General features: G+C 50.4%; 1 protein-coding gene across 5 annotated transcripts in view; it reads right to left on the bottom strand.

The window, feature by feature from the left end:
* The window catches only part of PLEKHH1 (pleckstrin homology, MyTH4 and FERM domain containing H1), a 55667-nt gene that overhangs the window by 13977 nt on the left and 23008 nt on the right, over nt 1-18682 (bottom strand). For all 5 annotated transcript variants that reach the window (XR_008513326.2, XM_054530758.2, XM_054530760.2 and 2 more), the window contains exons 4-15: nt 17208-17357; nt 14796-14879; nt 12441-12522; nt 11582-12339; nt 6304-6382; nt 5507-5598; nt 3627-3777; nt 3251-3393; nt 2137-2247; nt 1636-1722; nt 1120-1281; nt 55-135 (exon numbers count right to left, since the gene is read on the bottom strand). Coding sequence is in view for 4 of the 5 variants with exons in the window: in XM_054530758.2 (XP_054386733.2) it covers nt 55-135; nt 1120-1281; nt 1636-1722; nt 2137-2247; nt 3251-3393; nt 3627-3777; nt 5507-5598; nt 6304-6382; nt 11582-12339; nt 12441-12522; nt 14796-14879; nt 17208-17357 (1980 nt within the window). In the remaining variant the exon portion in view is untranslated. The remainder of the gene's footprint in view (nt 1-54; nt 136-1119; nt 1282-1635; nt 1723-2136; nt 2248-3250; nt 3394-3626; nt 3778-5506; nt 5599-6303; nt 6383-11581; nt 12340-12440; nt 12523-14795; nt 14880-17207; nt 17358-18682) is intronic.

The following is an 18682-nucleotide window of genomic DNA, read 5'->3' as shown; positions in this document are numbered from 1 at the left end:
CATGTGCTTTGGGGGAAGCAGGAGAGTGGGTATTGTGGGGAGGCTGAGAAGTACCTTGTCCTCATGGCTCCGATAGTAGTAGAAGGTTTTCCCAACAAGAGCGCACCAGACCAGCTTGGAGTGGCCATGCTTTACCTGTAAGACAGAAATGAACCGGCATTATGAGAACTAGGTAACTCTAGAAGTAAATCCAGGACTGGCAAAAAGAAGCCACAGGGAGACAGATCTGACCTATGGTAGAGATGGAGATGCCATTTGGGCTCCCTACTAATGGAACCACCCCTTTCACAGTGAGGGTGCCATGACACCCTGCGGCACCCCAGCCATCATGGGCTATTCAGTGACCTATGACCTGCCATGAAACGATTAGCCAGGCCAATCAGATGTCCCCTCCAGGCATATGAAAATGGGAAGAACTTGCTAGGTGGCAGAAGCCACAGTTGTCAGGGTGCCGGGAGGGAGGGAGGGGAAACAGCAGGCTGAAGCCCTTGGGCAACCATGCATCATGAAGGAACAGAAGCTGCACACGGGTGGAGAATGACATAAACGATTGAACGAGAAGCAGAGGCACACAGCGAGCCTGCCAGCCCTGAGCTTGCTGAGTGCAAGTCGCTTTGGTTCCTGCTGGTGTTCTGGTCTAGCTAATGTACTTCCTTGTTAACTTCCATTTTCTTGGGTTTAACAACTGCTTCTCTGCTCTTTTCACCCAGAAGAGCCCTAACAAAAATGTCTTTCGGGCAGACCTAGGATACTTTAAGTCTTTGAGGGGCCATACCTACCTCGCCCAGGTCTCTTCCTCCCACTTTTAACACTGAGGCAGGTATAAGGTGGGGGTGGGTGACAGCCCCTAATGACCTCAAAATGGATACAAGATAGTCCCTTCCCTTCTCTTTCTTGAGAATAGTTGTTCCAACAACCCTGATATGTTTCCGGGGAATCACTCGCCATCACCTTGTGTGGCCAGACCACGTTTGAGGGCTGGCCAGCGAGTCACTGTGAGGAGGCTCCCAGAGAAAGGAGCCCCGTATAAGGGGGAACCCATCACCCTCGGCACCCCACTCCTGGCTCCCCTGACTCGCAGGAGGCACATGTTCCTGCCCTATCAGCCCCACCCTGTACCTTGGTCAGCCAGCCCTTCACGGTGGGCTTGGTGCCACCCCGAGACAGAGCTGGAGGCCCGGTGGCCTGCACCTTCAGCAGGCTCTGGAGTACTCGGATCCACTCCTCCAGCAGGCTGGGTGAATCAGCCATCAGGTAGTAGGTTTTCTTCTCAGAGATGAGCTGTAGAGGGTGAGATGTGGGGGTGGGGCAGCACACTGGGAGAATGGAGTAACCAGGACCTGGCTCCAAGGTGGCACCTGTCCCTGAACCCAAGGGGCCGGCCTTCTGCCTGCTCTAGTGCTCCCTCCTTTTTTTTCCTCCTCATCTTTTCCTCCCTGTCTCTCTTTCCTTCACTCCATCTCTCATATTCTGTCTCATCTTCCTTTCTTGTACTCACAAGTTAGGATCACATCCAAATGTTGATCTGAAGTCTTTCATTCATGCTCATTTGGCCCCATCTTTGTCTCACTCACAGCCATATCCAAACCCAGCACCTCTTCTGTCTAAAATACTAGCAGCCAGGAGCGTGCTCACCTGAAACGTCTGTGAACCCTCCCCTCGAACAATTTGGCAGCAGGAGTTCAGATCCACTTGGCCTTGAGGTTTCCGGATGACATCACTCTGTAAAGAAAGTATTGGGGAGGAGAGCCACTGAATGTGGAGCCTTTCCAGAGCACCTCATTTACCCTTAGATCTTCCTCCAGGTCATAAGCAAAGGGAAACATGATGCCCAGCATTCCGGCTGTGTTATGATGGGTGACTTATTCTAGATTCTGGTTATAGCTAAATGGAACCTTAATCAGGAACATGGGTCCTTCTGAGAACCTCCCTATTTCATTCTGAAACTCACGGCCAGGCTTAGGTCCTCAAGTGTGGCTCAAAGCCTCAGGGGCCCAGTGAGGTTGCCTCTCCCCACCTGCCAGACCTTTGCCCTCTGGCCTTGGGCCACATTACCCCTCCTTCATCCCATCTAACATAGTCCAGGGTGTGACGTGGAGACCTTCTGACTGCAGTGCTGGGCGGGGAGACTCTCACCGGGGACTTGTAGTACATAATCTGTCCCTGTCTCAGGACAAACCAGCGCCTCTTCCACGTCTTCACCCGGCTCCCCATTTTCAGCAGGTAGCCCGACTTCTCCAGTGACTCCTGAGGGGTGGAAGGGTGTAGATGAAGAAAGGGGAAATCACTCAGGGCTCCTAGACATCACACAGGTCCAAGTGGTCCAGCTGCCTCACTACTCTGTCATCAATTAAACACCAAATTATTGAGTACCTACTCAGTGTATTTTCAGAGTACCATGCCCTGCTACGGTTCAGAGAGGACTAAATAAAACATAGGTGGTCCTGCCAAGGAAGGGCTCCCATGCTAGCTGGGGAAGACCTCACTATGAGAAGGTAGCAGAGCAGGGGCTGCTAGAGGGAGAGCCTGGCCAGGGAGAGCCTCAGGAGAGAGCCGGCCCTGAGCTGGCCTTGTTAGGATAGTTCAGCCTCTCCCTCAAAGACTGAGAGGAGGAAGAAGACCATTCCAGGCAGCACAGAGCAGGGAGAGGGCAAGGCAGGTCTGGGCATCCATGGACACATCAGCCAGGCAGGACTGGAGGGTCATGGAGCCAGGGAGATGATGGGGCAGCAGAGAGGTGTGGGGCGAGGGATGCGGAATTACATCTGGATTGGATGCTAGCCCTGGCAGGTAGTGGCACAGCTTGGAGCCTCAGGCTTCTCATCTATAAGATGGGCTAATGACCCCGAGAGGATTGTGAGGACAAATGAGACAATGCCTGGAAACTGAGCACAGTGCCTGGTGCCCTCTAAGAGTTCAATAAATGTTAGCTTGCGTTAGTATTCCAGGTGATAAAACAAAGTCATATATGGAAAACTCTTCATGGGGCCCGGTGGGCCACAGTAGGCTCTCAGTAACTGGCCATTGCTGGTATTCCAGGAGCTCTCTGGGCTCCCTCCTTCCTTCCTCGTGGGGTCTGTGTGTCTGACTCCATAACTGTACACCCCCCAGCCCACGCCCCCTGCCCCCATCCCCCAGCTCTAGGGACCCCTCACTTCAGGCAGCTACTGCCTGTGTCTTGTGCTGAGGGCCCCAGCAGCCTCTGCTGACATTCTGCTTCTGCCCCGCCCCCGCCCGTTTCCCGGCTCACCCCGCCCAGGCCCAGCCCATCGGTGGAGTAGGATGAGGTGCGCTGCAGTTTGTGCTCAGGCTCTGAGTAGTCACTGTCCAGCGAGCAGGCGTCCGGGGGGATGGCGTAGTCACCCTCTGAGCTCAGTGAGGACATGGAGACGCCTTGCCGAGGGAGGAGGAGTCAAGGCCCCGGGGCCCACACCTCCCCGACTCACGCAGCCCAGGAGCTGCTGAGCCTTGACAACCCACCTGGGACCTGGTCTCTGGGGCTGGGGGTGGAGCTGCTGGGGGATCATGAGCTCAGATCAAGCGGGGATCCCCATGTTCAAGTGCCCATGGGAAGAGGTGAGAGGCTCCTTGCTGCTGCACCCTGCCCCTGCTCCCTTTCTCTGTACCTCTCTTGATGGCCCGGGGGCTGCCTAGTCCGCTGGTCTTCCTGGACTCAGAGGAGGGGACCGAGATTCGGAAACTCGCCTGAGAGCTGCAGTCATCATCAGACCCAGAGGACTCGTCCATAAAGGGCATGTTGCTGATCTGCGTGGCTCTCTGCAAGACAGGCCCCTCCCTCACTGCAGCTCAGGCTGCAAAACAGTCCTCTCCCACCCTACAGCTTGCACTCCTGCTCCAAGCGCCCATGGTGTGGCCAACCCCCAGCCGGGACTCTGAACAGACAACTGTCCAGTGTAAGGTCCCTCCTGGCCTCACTCCTGTGTCATGACCTCCATGCTTCTCAGGCCTCCCTTCCCACACACCATCTTCTGTGGTCCCCAAAGCAGCTGCCCATCACGACTGAACGCCTGCCCACTGTGACCCTCACTCCTTGCCACTAGGGGGCCAGAAAGCTACACCACAGACCAAGTGTGCCATGCGAGCTTTAAAAATGTGTGGGGACGTCGCAACAATCAATGATTGCCTCTCCATTGGCAAACATTTAAAGTGACTGAGTATCTCAGTGTTGGTGAGAGTATGGGGAGAAGATGGGGAAAAAAACTCTAGTGTGTAAGGCATTTTTAGAAGGTAATTTGGCAGTACCTGTCAAAAATTAAAACATGTATATAATTTGCCCAGAAATCCCACCTCTAGAACTCTGTCCTACAGACACATGTAGATATAAGTTCACAAAGATATATGTGCACAGTGATGTTCATGGCAACATTCATTTTAGAGAAAAACAGGGACACAGCCTAAATTATTATTGGAGGAAAACTTCAGGTATTAATAGTTATGGTGCTTCGATACCAAGGGTACTGGACACCTATAGAAGGAGGAGGTAGGGGCCAGGTGTGGTGGCTCATGCCTGTAATCCCAGCACTTTGGGAGGCAGAGGCAGGCGGATCACAAGGTCAAGAGATCAAGACCATCCTGGCCAACATGGTGAAACCCCGTCTCTACTAAAAATACAAAAATTAGCTTGGCGTGGTGGCATGCGCCTGTAGCTCCAGCTATTCAGTAAGCTGAGGCAGGAGAATCGCTTGAACCCGGGAGGCGGAAGTTGCAGTGAGCCAAGGTTGCACCACTGCACTCCAGCCTGGCGACAGAGCCAGACTCCGTCTCGGAAAAAAAAAAGGAAGGATGACCTGACACGTGGTTATTCACGTGGTTAGGTGAACAAGCAAGGCATAGAATGACATGTATATGAGCACCTTTTGTGTGCACACAGGAGACAGTGAGAGTGTGCTGCATATTTATAACTGCATCAGAAGGCCTTACTGAATAAACACTAAACATTCATGATAGCTTCCTCTGGGCTTAGGAATGAGGGAAAAGCCATGTGAGAGAAAATTTCACTTTTGGTTTTTTATTCTTCTGTAAAAAATTTTATCAAGTATTACTATCATTCAAAAACCAATAACAGAGACAAAAATGGGTATGAAAACATTGCAATTCTATCTGATTTTTGTTTTTAAAATGTAGTGACGTTACGGGAATATAAGTTGGAATACACCTCAGTAATTCTAGAAGGAGCCCCACTGCCCTCTGGGACCTGAGGAATGGGGCAGACATGAGAAAAGAAGGGGAGGAGCTGTAAAGCAGGCATAGGCTTAACCTTCTTACCTTGTCCACGTTCATACTGATTCAAATTTTTGTAAATGTGGAATTTTTATAATAACAACCTAATAAACAATAAAACAAAATGACACGTGCTGGGCTGAGCTCCCCGGGCAGGGCTACCATGTGCAGAAGCCTGGCCCTAGAGCCCCGCCCCAGTCATTGGATGATGAGGCCAGGGGCCTTTCCTGATGAGACACCCCCTCTTTGTGCAGCAGTTTCTTACCCCCTTCAGTGCTGTGTAGACAGGCACAGTGACATTCTTGTAGACCAGGCCAGAGAAAGACCCAGGGGAAGCAAGGGCAGGAGGGCTTGAAGCTGAGCAGGGAAGAGAGGAATGAGATTACTCAAGGGCATAACCCAGGAAGGGGTGTGGGGGAAGCAGAGAACTGGGCAGACGGCATTCCCTCCAGGAGCAGGCCGGTGACAGATCTCAAGAGGGGCGCCAGAGCCCTGTTCATCTTCTCCCCTTGACTCCCTTTGGGGACCATGATCTCCATGTGGTAAAGGATCCCTCACAAAAGAATCCAAAAGCCTTACCTTTAACCATTTTCTCCTCCATGAGGCTTGCACAGTGTTCCACTGTTGCAGATGTGAGTTACAAATCATACGGCTATGGGACCACCCCACAGCCCTCGTTGTGGAGATTTGGTGGCTGGCTGGAGAGGAGCCAGTGAGTGGGGTTCATGTAAATCAGGATACTTGGGGCTCCTCCCACCCACGGCCCTGGCACTGCAGAAGGGAAGCCTGTGCAGGTGGGAGGCTGGGCTGGAGGCCCCTCTCTCAGATCCCTTCCAGCTCTGTGACAGGCTACTTCCCTGTGATGGCCTGAACCTGTACGACTTCCCTTTCCCTCCTAGGTGGGCCTTGCTGTGATTTCACCTGAACTTCACCTGCTGGGGAGGGGAACAGGGTAGGCCAGCCAAGCCTGGCCCTGGGTGTTGCTTGGAGTCTTCTCCTCCCCGCTTGCCCACCCTGCCCACCTTGGGTGTTTGGTGCCTCCAAGCCTCACTTGGAACTCACCGCAGCACGCAGTATTACTTCTGGGAGACACATCTGAGAGCCGCATGCCCCATGTGGCCACAGCGTAGATCCGGCTCTCCTGAAACAAGAGGTCTCAGGAAACTCAGGGCCCGACATGATGCCCACCCCACCCCCTCCAGGCATGTGCAGGAAAAAGCATGGCTTTGGGGGTGGGCAGACCTGCGGGGGGCAGTGACTGGCTAACAAATCTTGGGCAAGTTACTTCATTTCTGAGACTCATTTTCCTCTGCTCTAAATGGAGGTAATAATACTTACCTTTCAGGCTGCTGTGAGAATCAATGAAATACTTAACGTAAGCTTTTAACACCCGGAATATAATAAGTGCCCAACAGTTCCCTCTCTTGCCTCCACCCTTCACCTTTGGGGCAAAGGAGGTTCAAGAGAAGATGGGTCAGTAACCTGTTGCTCTGAATCCTGCCCATTTTAGAGACCCTTGGGTCTCAAGATCTCACCCCCAGAAGTTGGGGATATTGATAATGAGGAAGCCACTGGGGCTACACGACAAGGGCTCTTTTGTAAGCCAGTTGTTTGGAACTTAGGGCACATTTTAAAAAAATTCTCTATTGTTTCTTTTTTTAAAAAAAAATTTGTTTGTTTTTTAAGTTCCAGGGTACGTATGCAAGATGTGCAGGTTTTTATATAGGTAAACGTGTGTCATGGTGGTCTACTGCACCTAACAACCCATCACCTAGGTATTAATCCCAGCATGCTTTAGCTCTTTTCCCTAATACTCCCCCGCCGCCACCATCCCCTGACAGGCCCCACTAAGTATTGTTCCCCTCCCTGTGTCCATGTGTTCTCATTGTCCAGCTCCCACTTGTAAGTGAGAACATGCAGTGTTTGGTTTTCTGTTCCTACGTTAGTTTGCTGAAGATAATGGCTTCCAGCTCCATTCATGTCCCTGCAAAGGACATGACCTCATTCCTGTTTATGGCTGCACAGTATTCCATGGTGTATATGTACCACATTTTCTTTATCCAGTCTACCATTGATGGGCATTGGGTTGATTCCATGTCTTTGCTATTGTGAGTAATGCTGTGATGAACATATGTGGGAACTTAGGGCACATTTTTTCCCCTGCAGGAATAATGTCATATCATGGCTAGGCTTCAGGGCCAATCTACAAAGCCTATTTAGCCCAACAGGACTCCAGCACCCCCATGCAGAAGACACTGGGAGAATGTCCATCCTGAGGGGGCCCCTGGGTCTGAAGTAGGCCACAGGCCAAAGGTGCTTTTCCTAATGGCCCTGATTGCTCATAAACAACCCAAATGGTTCCCTGCACCTTCTAGATCTGTTTGCTCCACTGAGCCTAAAGGAAAACAAATCACCAAGGCTGATGAGGGAAGGTTGGCCAGCCTTTAGAGGAACGCCCTGCTGGCTCAGGGAGGCAGCTAGATGTGCTGTCACCTGGTGGGGTCAGATGGGCTAGGAGATGGCACTGGAAGGGAGGTGGGTGCCTATCGGGGTGTCATCCCAGAGGGGAGCAGCAGCCCTGGGACAACTGGGAGGAGAGAGGGCAGCGCTGATGAGTGCTGCCATGAGACGCTGAGATCACTGGAGGGTGGCAGGAGACAGAGGGGCGGTGAGGAAGGAGGCCAAGGAGGGCCCTGCAGCAGGGCAGGGAGTTTCTGTGCTCATGTAGGGCAAATACACCAGGGCCAAGTAAAATTCGGCATAAAAAGGATTATTTCTGCCCAGAGTGGTCATGGAATTTAACCAAGGACAGGCCTCTAACTTTGCAGAGGAAATGAAACTGAAGTTTGAAGGATTTAGGTAAAACAAAACCTAGGACTATTTGACAAAATGTTATCTAATACCTAACTCACAAGGTTGTTTTAAGGATTAACTGAAAAAAGGGCTTTCCAAACTCTAAGATACATAAGTATTTCTCACACCGTCAGACTGAGAAATGTTCTCTGATATTTCATTCCCCCCCGCCCCCCCAGATGGTTACTGCCCCATTGGTCCTGCCTGGGAGAGAGAGAGGCTGGGCTGTTTGGCCACTGTGATTTCTTAAGCTCTCCCTGGAACAGGAGTGATCATGCCTCAGGGGCCTGGGAAGGAGATAGCATTGTGTCTTGTTTTCCCCAGGAGCAAGTTACAAAGGGGATTGCAAACAGGATGAGATCTCCTTACATTCTTTCCGCTGATTCTTGGGTCCTTGGGGCCTAGCTGGGGGCAGGGAGGTTCTGTGGGAAGACCTGACGCTGCCCCTTAATACCTTAATCCCCTTAATACCTTCATCACCAGAGTTCAGCTGAGGTTCCTGGGGAGAATGTCATCTGATATACTTTCTACACAGAATAAGAGGAGACAATAACTCGTCTCCCCATTCCTCCTCTCCTCCTCCACCCTCTCTCTCGCACACATACACTTAACCTGTTCAGATAGAGAAGACCCACTCTTTTTTTTTTTTTTTTTTTTTTTCAAGACAGGGTCTGGCTCTGTCACCCAGGCTGGAGTACAGTGGCAAGATCTTGACTCATGGCAACCTTCACCTCCCTGGGCTCAAACTTAACTTCCACTTAAGCCTCCTGAGTAGCTGGGACTACCAGCATGTGCCACCATGCTCAGCTAATTTTTGTATCTTTTTTGGCAGAGATGGAGTTTCGCTGTGTTGCCCAGGTTGGTCTTGAACTTCTGGGCTCAAGCAATCTACCTGCTTTTGCCTCCCAAAGTGCTGGGATTACAGGTGTGAGCCACTGTACCCGGCCCAAGACCCACGCTTAAGCTATCACAGTGAATGGCTGTATTTTGGCAAAATGGCAAAGTGAGCAACGCTTCTCTCTGGTAGCAGCTGCACATTCCTTGCCTGACTACTCCCCGCTCCCAACCTCTGCATTTGGACTCTAGAGCAAGAAGAGAGAGGGCAGCCCAGGGTACCGGTGCTTTTCCATCTCCTAGTCTTCCTGATGTGCCCCACTCTTGGCTCAACTGGGTCTCCAGTCTTACAGGTGTCCTTGAAACAACCAGAAGCTGGTCAACAGTCACTGCCAAGGATATAGCCCAAAAGTCTAGGGCTGTGCGCCTCCCAAACCAGCATTTCTTTGTTTTGTTTTGTTTTTGAGATCGTCTCCTCTGTCGCCCAGGCTGGAGTGCAGTGGCGCAATCTCAGCTTATTGCAACCTCCGCTTCCTGGGTTCAAGCGATTCTCCTGCCTCAGGCTCCCAAGTAGCCAGGACTATAGGCATGCACCACCATGCCCAAATAATTTTTATATTTTTAGTAGAGATGGGGTTTCGCCATGTTGGCCAGGCTGGTCTCGAACTCCTGACCTCAAGTGATCTGCCTCCCTCAGCCTCCCAAAGTGCTGGGATTACAGGCATGAGCTACTGAGCCCAGATTCAAATCAGCATTTCAAAAGGAGGCCCTGGGAGGTACTCCTGGAAATACAGGTCTCCCGAGCAGTGGTGTGGGGTGAGTCCACCCCCATGCCACCCCCTCTCCCAAGTGACCTCATTCCTCCTGCTGCCAGGAGCCAACACTTAGTTGTCCCCCATGGTACTGCTACACACCCCAGCAGCATCTATGGAGGGGATGTCTGCCCATGAATCAAAGACTGACATTAGCTCTGGCAATGTCCCTTAAGAGGAAGTACAGCTGGAATGTGAGAGCTGGGCTTCAAAGCAGCTGGAACTACATTTAAAGCCTGGCTCTCAGACCAGGTAAGGTGGCTCTCGTGGCTGACAAAGGAGGATCACTTGAGGCCAGGAGTTTGAGACCAGCCTGGGCAACATAGGGATACTCCATTCCTACAAAAAATTTAAAAAATTAGCCAGGTGTGGTGGTGTGCACCTGTAGTCCCTGCTACTCAGGAGGCTGGGGTGGAAAGATCCCTTGAGTCCAGGAGTATAAGGCTGCAGTGGGCTGTGATTGTGCCACTGCACTCCAGCCTGAGTGACAGAGCAAGACACCATCTCTCAAGTAAATAAATAAATAAATAAAGCCTGGCTCCCTCACTAACTACTACATGACCTTGGGCAAGTACCTAAGTCTGTGGGGAACAGTGGTTTCCTGGCCTGTAAAAGGGAGAAACCACATCTTACTCCTTGCAAGGGAAGGAGCCCTTCCCACAGGCTCCGTGTGAAGCCCTTAATACCCAAGTGCCGTTTTCACTAGTGACCTGTGAAATGTCATTTTTATAGCCTGTCTCATTTTTATTTTAACTTTTTATCATGGAAAATGTCAGACACAGGGCCAAACACAGTGGCTCACACCCGTAATCCCAGCACTTTGGGAGGCCAAGGTGACAGGACCACCTGAGCCTAGCAGTTCGAGACCAGCCAGGGCAACAACATAGTGAGAGCCCATCTCCACCAAAAATTAAAAAATAGCTGGGCATGGTGGTGCATGCCTGTAGTCCCAGCTACTCGGGAGGCTGAGGTGGGAGAATTGCTTGAGCCCGGGAAGTTGAGGCTGTAGTGAGGCGTGATTGCACCATTGCACTCCAGCCTGGGCAAGATTGAGCGAGACTGTCTCAAAAAAAAAAAGGAAAAGAAAAAAAAAAATGTCAGCCTGGCAAACGTGGTGAAACCCTGTCTCTACTAAAAATACAAAAATTAGCCAGGCGTAGTGGTGCATGTCTGTAATCCCAGCTACTTGGGAGGCTGAGGCAGGAGAACTGCTTGAACCCAGGAGCAGAGGTTGTAGTGAGCCAAGATTGTGCCATTGCACTCCAGCCTGGGCAATAAGAGTGAAACTCTGTCTCAGAAAAAAAAAAAAGAAAAAGAAAAAAGAAACAAAGAAAGAAAAATAGCCAAAACTTACCTACCACCTACTGTGAAGTACTACTGTAAGTACTTTCATAACAACCCTATAAAGTAGGTACTATTATCCCCATTTTATAGATAGGGAAGCTGAGGCACACAGGTTCAGTAACATGCCCAAGGTCACGTAGTTAACAGTTCAACCCCAGTGGTTTGCTTCTGGGGCCTATGCTCTTGACCATCATACCAGACCACCTGAAAGACTCACAAAGATTAAATGAGAAAAGGCATGCAGGGCACCCAGCTCAACGTATGGTGCACAGTGAGCACCCAGGAAATGACAGCCAACCGCCATTCACATCATTCTGAATTCTAGTTCTGACCCTCACTGGTTGTGTGGTCTGCACCGGCTCCATGGTACCTGCCTGCCAGGGCCACCATGAGGATGCCAGCAGCCTCCTCTCCTGCTCAGTGCATGGCTGTGCTCAGCCAGCAGTGTTCTTGTCATTAGCTCTGCTCCTCCGCCCAGCCCAGAGGTTGCCTCTTACCCAGGATGAAAACTGGTGCAGCGGGGGTGTAGGTGGCTTGTTACCCAGCTCCACTTCCTCCAGCTCAGCTCCAAGGGCCTTCGGGCTCTCTCTTTCCTCATTCTTCCCTGCTGGGGGTAGCTCCTCCATCTCCATCTTCTCTGGTTCCTCCCGGTATCTAGCTCGGGACTCCAGCTCAGGAAGGCCAGAGGGGTGGAGGGCTGAGAAGGCCCCAGTCTCAATGCTCACCACATGGTCAAAGTGCCCACGGCCTACCTGGGGCTGGCTGTGGTGCCTTTTGGTCAACTGGATGCTGTCTCGCGGGGTGCCAGGAGCCCACACCTTTGGTAGGGTCAGACTGCTGCCAGGACCACCTTCCCTGGCAGAGGTCTTTGTCCCAGGGAGCATCCCTCTCTGAGCAGTAACCAGACCCTCACCCCAGGAAGCTGAACCACATCTGAAGGTAAGAAGCTTCATGCGTGGCTGGTGGGGAGGGCTCTCTCTTCCCAGATGAGGTTGAAGGGGCTTGGCCTCTACCGTTTCCCCAGAATGGACCGTGCTGGAACTAGAATCCTCCAAGGGGCTTGCTGCTTCAGAAACAGAGTCCTTGCTCTGCAGGGCACCTGGGGAAGGTGCAAGCACAGCTGCCTTCAGACCCTGGGCCTGGGAGCCACTGTCCTGGCCCATAGGCTGGATTCCCGGCTCTGAAGGGACAGAATCCTGCTCTGCAGCTCCGTGGGGGGGCACCAGCAGCTTCCGTGAAGGAGCTATCTGAATAGCTGTGGTTGGGGTAAAAACAGTCACATTGAGAGCTCCCGTAGCTCAGCCCCATACCCACCACACACACCTACTGCACACCTGCACACCCTGGCCTGCCTACCTTCTAGCGCATCTTGAAGGGATCCCACCTGCTCCACCAGGCGCTGATTATGGCTTTTCAGATGCTGATTCTCCATCTCAAGCTGAGCAAAAAGAAAAATGAAGATTTAGTACACCTGGCCTACAGGTTTAGACGTATTTTTTCTTTTTTTTTTTTTTTCTGAGACAGGGTCTTGCTCTGTTGGCCAGACTGAAGTGCAGTGGAGCAATCTTGGCTCACTGCAGCCTTGACCTCCCAGGCCCAACTGATCCTCCCACCTCAGCCTCCTGAGTAGCTGGGACCATAGACGCAGACCACCAGGCCCAGTTAATTTTGTTTATTTTTTTGTAGAGACAAGCTCTCGCTATGTTGCCCAGGCTGGTCTCAAACTCCTGGACTCAAACGATCTGCCCACCTCAGCCTCCCAAAGTGCTGGGATTACAGGCATGTGCCACTGCGCCTGGCTGCTGCATTTTCTTTTCTTTTCTGAAACAAGGTCTGGCTCTATCACCTAGGCTGGAGTGCAGTGGTGCAATCTTGGCTCACTGCAACCTCTGCCTCCAGGGCTCAAACCATCCTCCCACCTTAGCCTCCCACCTCAGCCTCCTGAGTAGCTGGGACTACAGGTGCACGCCACTATGCCCGGCTAATTTTTGTATTTTTTGTAGAGACAGGGTTTGCCATGTTGGCCAGGTTGGTCTCAAGCTCCTAGTGTCGAGCAATCCACCCGCCTAGGCCTCCCGAAGTGCTGCTGGGACTACAGGTGTGAGCCACTGCCCCCAGCCTGCATTTTCTTTTAAATTAAGTCCAACACAATTTTATTGAGTATCTTTTAGCAAGGGTTGGGACTGTGAGAATATGCAGGTAAGCCAGGCATCAGTTCTGTCCCCAAGAACTTGCAGTCTAGCAGGTGACCTGAGATGTACATCCAAAGAAGGGTATAGGAGGCCAAATGAGCTGGTACCCTCCTGCAGGTATGAACCACTTGTGTGAGGAGGACAGAGGAAAAGATGTATGTTTGTCAGCCGGGTGCAGTGGCTCACACCTGTAATCCTAGCACTTTGGGAGGCTGAGGCGGGCGGATCACCTGAGGTCAGGAGTTCAAGACCAGCCTGGCCAACATAACGAAACTCCGTCTCTACCAAAAGTACAAAAATTAGCCAGGCGTGGTGGTGCTTGCCTGTAATCCCAGCTACTCAGGAGGCTGAGGCAGGAGAATTGCTTGAACCCAGGAGGCAGAGGTTTCAGTGAGCCGATATTGTGCCATTGCACTCCAGCCTGGGAAACAAGAGCGAGACTCCATCTCAAAAAAAAAAAAAAAAAGATATATGTTCATCCTTTTCCAAACTGCAATTCCCACTCCTTTTATTTAGAAGGAGGTTGTTTTCTGTCTGTTGGCGATAGCACTGTAGCTTCAAGTCCTGAGTTTCCTAAATAAAGGTACAGCACGTGATAAACTACAAAAATGGATAGATAGAGAGGGAAGGTGGAATAGAGGTTACCAGGGGATGGGGGAAGAGAGAATGGGAAGTTAGTGTTTAGCGGGTACAGAGTTTCTGTTTGGAAAAATTTTAGACATAGATAGCAGTGATGGCTGCACAACACTGTGAATGTACTTAATGCCACTGAATGGTACACTTAAATGGTACATTTTTTGTATATTTTACCACACACACACACAAATAGTTAAAAAGAATGAAGAGGATAAAAGAGAAAGTAGCAGGGCACGGTGGTTCACTCATGTAATCCAAGCACTTTGGGAGGCCCAGGTGGGTGAATCACCTGAGGTCAGGAGTTTGAGACCAGCCTGGCCAACATGCTGAAACCTGTCTCTACTAAAAATACAAAAATTAGCTGGGCATGGTGGTGCGTGCCTGTAACCCCAGCTACTCAGCGAGGCTGAGGCACGACAATCGCTTGAACCCAGGAGGCAGAGGTTGCGGTAAGCCGAGATTGTGCCACTACACCCCAGCCTGGGCGAGAGAGCGAGACTCTGTCTCCAATAAATAAATAAATAAATAAATAAATAAATAAATAAATAAAAATAATATAAGAGAAAGCGGAGAGAGTGGACACTGGCCTGTGTGGGCTTCCTAGAAAGAAACTGAGAGGGCTTTTCAGAAGTGAGACACATTCCTTCTCGCAAACTTAAATCCAGCACCAAGCTAGTCAGGAGCTCCAGGGAGACCCAACCAAGACAAAAGGAAAGGGGAAGTGAACCATGGTGTCTTGGCATGGAGGCTGAATGCAAAATAAGTGCTGGACAGAACGAAGGTCAGCCGAGGCACCCCAGACAGAAGGGGGCAGGCAACTCCGGGGGTCAGGGCAGGCCCAGCCATGCCTCCGGCAGGCCTCCAAGATGAGTTTCCAACCCACCTCTGCCAACTTGAGCGTCACCCATTCCTTGATCTTTGCAGCTTTTTCTTGAACAGTTTTTGCCTCCTCTGCCCTCATCTGCTTCTGCAAGAAAGAGAGGGCCTTCCGTTAATCCCAACAGTCACCAGGAGAGTGACTGACTGGAGGTGGGAAACCCCAAGAAAGGTCAGGTGTGCGTGCCACTGACCTCGCAAAGCCAGTGAGCAAAAATCGTTTGTTGCAATATTATTTGATAAGGTAACACAAAATTTAAAAACTCAAAACTGGAAATAGTCCAAGTGTTCACCACGAAGGGGTTGGCTGAATAAACACGGCACATCCCTGACATGGAAGGAGAACACTGTGCCTCCATACGCAAGCAACATTAATAGTGAGGAGTGGAAATCAAGGACTGGGGAGGGAGAGAAAGGTGACTTGTCATTTTATACTCCTCTGGCCGTTTTTTTATTTTTAACTATAAGCATGTGTTACCTTTATAGTTAAAAAACAAACAAACAAAAAAGACAAAATTGCAGATAACTGAGATATTTCCATCAAAGTAGTCAAAAGAGGAGATGATTGAAAAGGTTTGCATCTAAAGAGGAGCAGCCTGGCTGGGCGTGGTGACTCATGCCTATAATCCCAGCATCAGACAATGTCAGACTCTCAGTATTTCAGAGCTGGAAGGACCTTAAAGGTCATCTAGTTTAAGGTGTGGCAAAGAATGGCCTTCAGGCCACATCCAGTCCTCCACCTGCTTGCCCCCACCTGGACCTGTTTTTGTAAAGAAAGTTGCATTGTAATACAGCCATGCTCATTCATTTACGTATTATCTGTGGCTGCTTCCATGTTACAACAGCAGCTTTGACCAGTTGCAACAGAGACCTGTGGCCCACAAAACGTAAAATAGTTACTACCTGGACTTTACAGAAAAAGTCGGCCAACCCTGACCTGGTTTGATATTGTCTTTGTGCTTCTGTCGCAACTAAGGCTATGGCAAGAAATGACTTGCCTCTGTCCATTCATGGCACAGCTGGGACTAAAACCAGGTCTCTTGACTCACAAAACAGTGCCCTTTCTTTTATGAGCTTGACCTACTGATTCCAATTGTAAAATGACCTTTTTTCTGATCTAAGGAGCTTTAGGAAGAGTCATTTTGTCCACCAACCCCCAGGATGCTGCCACTTCTAACTATGAGCTACGCAGAAGAGAAGGTATGTCTAAAATCAATGGAAGAATTGATCAGAGATTCCATGTGTCAAAATTTTATTTTTCCATCAGTTTTTAGGAACACATGGTACCCCACAGCATACAAAGGCACCTCCATTAAGGGCCTATTGGGTGAATGCTGATGGGTAAACATGAATCTGCCCATGATGGTTGGAAGGCACCACCAGGATCGGCTTCTCCTACATGGAGAAGGCATATGTAGGAAATTAAAAGTCATCTGTCCAGACTGTGGGGTGTTTAGTTGGAAATGATGGCACTCTGGCACGAGGGGAAAGCTGGGTAGGTAAGGCCAGTGGCAGAGGAAACGGACAGAACTGGGATGGAGTTGGTGAGATTGTGAAGGGGAGAAGGCAGGACACAGGAACTGGCAGGGAGATGTTCCAGAAGTCCTCTCAGGAGCAAAGGTGCCGAGTGGAGCTGAGGCCAGTGGCAGAGGAAATGGACAGAACTGGGACGGAGTTGGTGAGATTGTGAAGGGGAGAAGGCAGGACACAGGAACTGGCAGGGAGATGTTCCAGAAGTCCTCTCAGGAGCAAAGGTGCCGAGTGGAGCTGAAATGCCGGGCAGTGGCCTCTCCTGGGCTCCCATGTGCTCAGGAGGGAAGACCCCGGTTTTCTGAGGAGGCAACAACTTTGGTCTCTGTCTCTTCAGCTTCATTGAGAAACTTTGGGCAACCAGCTGGCCACGACTGACCATCCAGCTCTGTGCAGCTCTGATCATACTACAGCCAAGTATCAAGTATCTCATCTTGGCAGGGCACGACAAGGCCAGAATGGAGAAAGAAAAGCTCTCCTTACCAAGTACTGACCACGTACCTGACACTAGGCACAGGTCACATAGGTTGCCTCTCCCAGCAGCTCTATAAGGTGTTTCCACCCTTTTTTTTATAAATGTGTAAAATAAGAATCAGTGACTTAAACACTTTGCCCACTGTCAGAGGCAGCAGGTGCTAGACGTGGGCTTCACACCCAGATCAGTCTGCCTCCAAGCTCCTTTTTCTACTCTATCCCCTGCCTGGCTTCTAATGAGCAGATGTGGGAGGAACAGGCCTTCCTATAATTAAATTTTCACATAAAAGAATAGGCTCAAGAGGGAGCGAGTTCCCCAGCACTCGAGGGCTTCAGCGGAGCAGCTCAGGAAGCTGGGGGCCAGTGGTACAGATGTCGAAGAGGGCATGGTGCTCCCTTGCGCATGAGCCCTTACCTGCTTCTCCAGCTGAGCCTCCAGCTGGCTGATGAGCTCATCTTTGCCCTTTATGGCTTTCAGCAATTCTTGGTATTTCCGGTGCAGGCTCCCCTCAGAGTCTACATTCTTCAGATTGGATAGTTTTACCTTCTCTTCCATGACACCCACCTGAAAAGTACAATGATCTCATAGTGTCTCCCATCACTCACACGGGGTGTGCAGTGGCCAGTAACGTGGGATGGGACACCCTCTGATGCCCCAGGCTGTGACTCCCAGGCACAGCCCTTACCCAGGGCAGTCTGAGCCAATTAATTCAATTATCATTCATAAAGTTCCAATCTGAGCAAAAGAAGGACTGACAAAGCCCTTACCCAGGGCAGTCTGAGCCAATTAATTCAATTATCGTTTATAAAGCTCCAATCTGAGCAAAAGAAGGACTGACAAAGAAGAAACTCATTTTGGCTACTCTAGGTCATAGTTAGTAATGGAGAGATAGGTAAGAGGGGGGCAGAGGAGACGATAAGTGGAAAAAGCAGCTGGGTCTTGTGCCATTGACCTCTGTGGATCCCAGGAGGAATGAGTTGGGCAGGACAAACAGCCTAGGAGAACAACTGTCTCAACCCCACCATGGTAGAGATACGTACTGTTCACTGGACAGCCATGTGCTGACCCATATTTCTCAACCCTTCTGCAGCTAGATGGAGCCATGTCATTGATCCAACCAATAGGGTCCAAGTGGAAATAGTGCATCATTTCTGAACTCAAGTATGTATGTATGTATATATTTATTTATTTAAAATTTTTTTAAAACAGACAAGATCTTGCTATATTGCCCAGGCTAGATTCAAACTCCTGATGTCAAGGGATCCTCTAGCCTCAGCCTCCCAAGTAGCTGGGACCATAGGTGCACACTGCCACACCTGGCTGGGCTTAAGTATTTAAAAGCTGGTGCAGGGTGGGCGTGGTGGCTCACACCTGTAATCCCAGCACTTTGGGAGGTTGAGGCAGGAGGATTGCTTAAACCCCAGGAGTTCGAGACCAGCCTGGGCAAATAGTGAGACCCTGTCCCTATTAGAAAAATAAAATCAATCAATAAATAAATAAGGCCAAGTGCGGTGGCTCACACCTGTAATCCCAGCACTTTGGGAGGCTGAGGTGGGTGGATAGCTTGAGCCCAGCAGTTTGAGACCAGCCTGGGCAACATAGCAAGACCCCATCTCTAATAAAAAATACATCCAGCTTTCTTTCCTTGCCGTGGCAACCAAGAAGGCTGTGCATTCCAAGTGGTCCAGCTATAAGATAGGCAAGCCTCCTTTAACCTAGATTCCTGAGTGACTGTGGAAGCGGAATCACTGGCTAACCCTCAATAGACAGGTTCCATGAGTGAGAACTAAATGTGATAAACCACTGAGACTTCAGACTTAATTTGTTACCATAGCATAGTCTAGCCTATTTGGACTACTATACCCACTTGCTACAGTGATCTTTACCCA

The sequence above is a fragment of the Pongo abelii genome, chromosome 15 (assembly GCF_028885655.2).
Source record: "Pongo abelii isolate AG06213 chromosome 15, NHGRI_mPonAbe1-v2.0_pri, whole genome shotgun sequence".
NCBI lineage: Eukaryota > Metazoa > Chordata > Mammalia > Primates > Hominidae > Pongo > Pongo abelii.
This window is presented reverse-complemented; position numbering and strand designations above follow the sequence as displayed.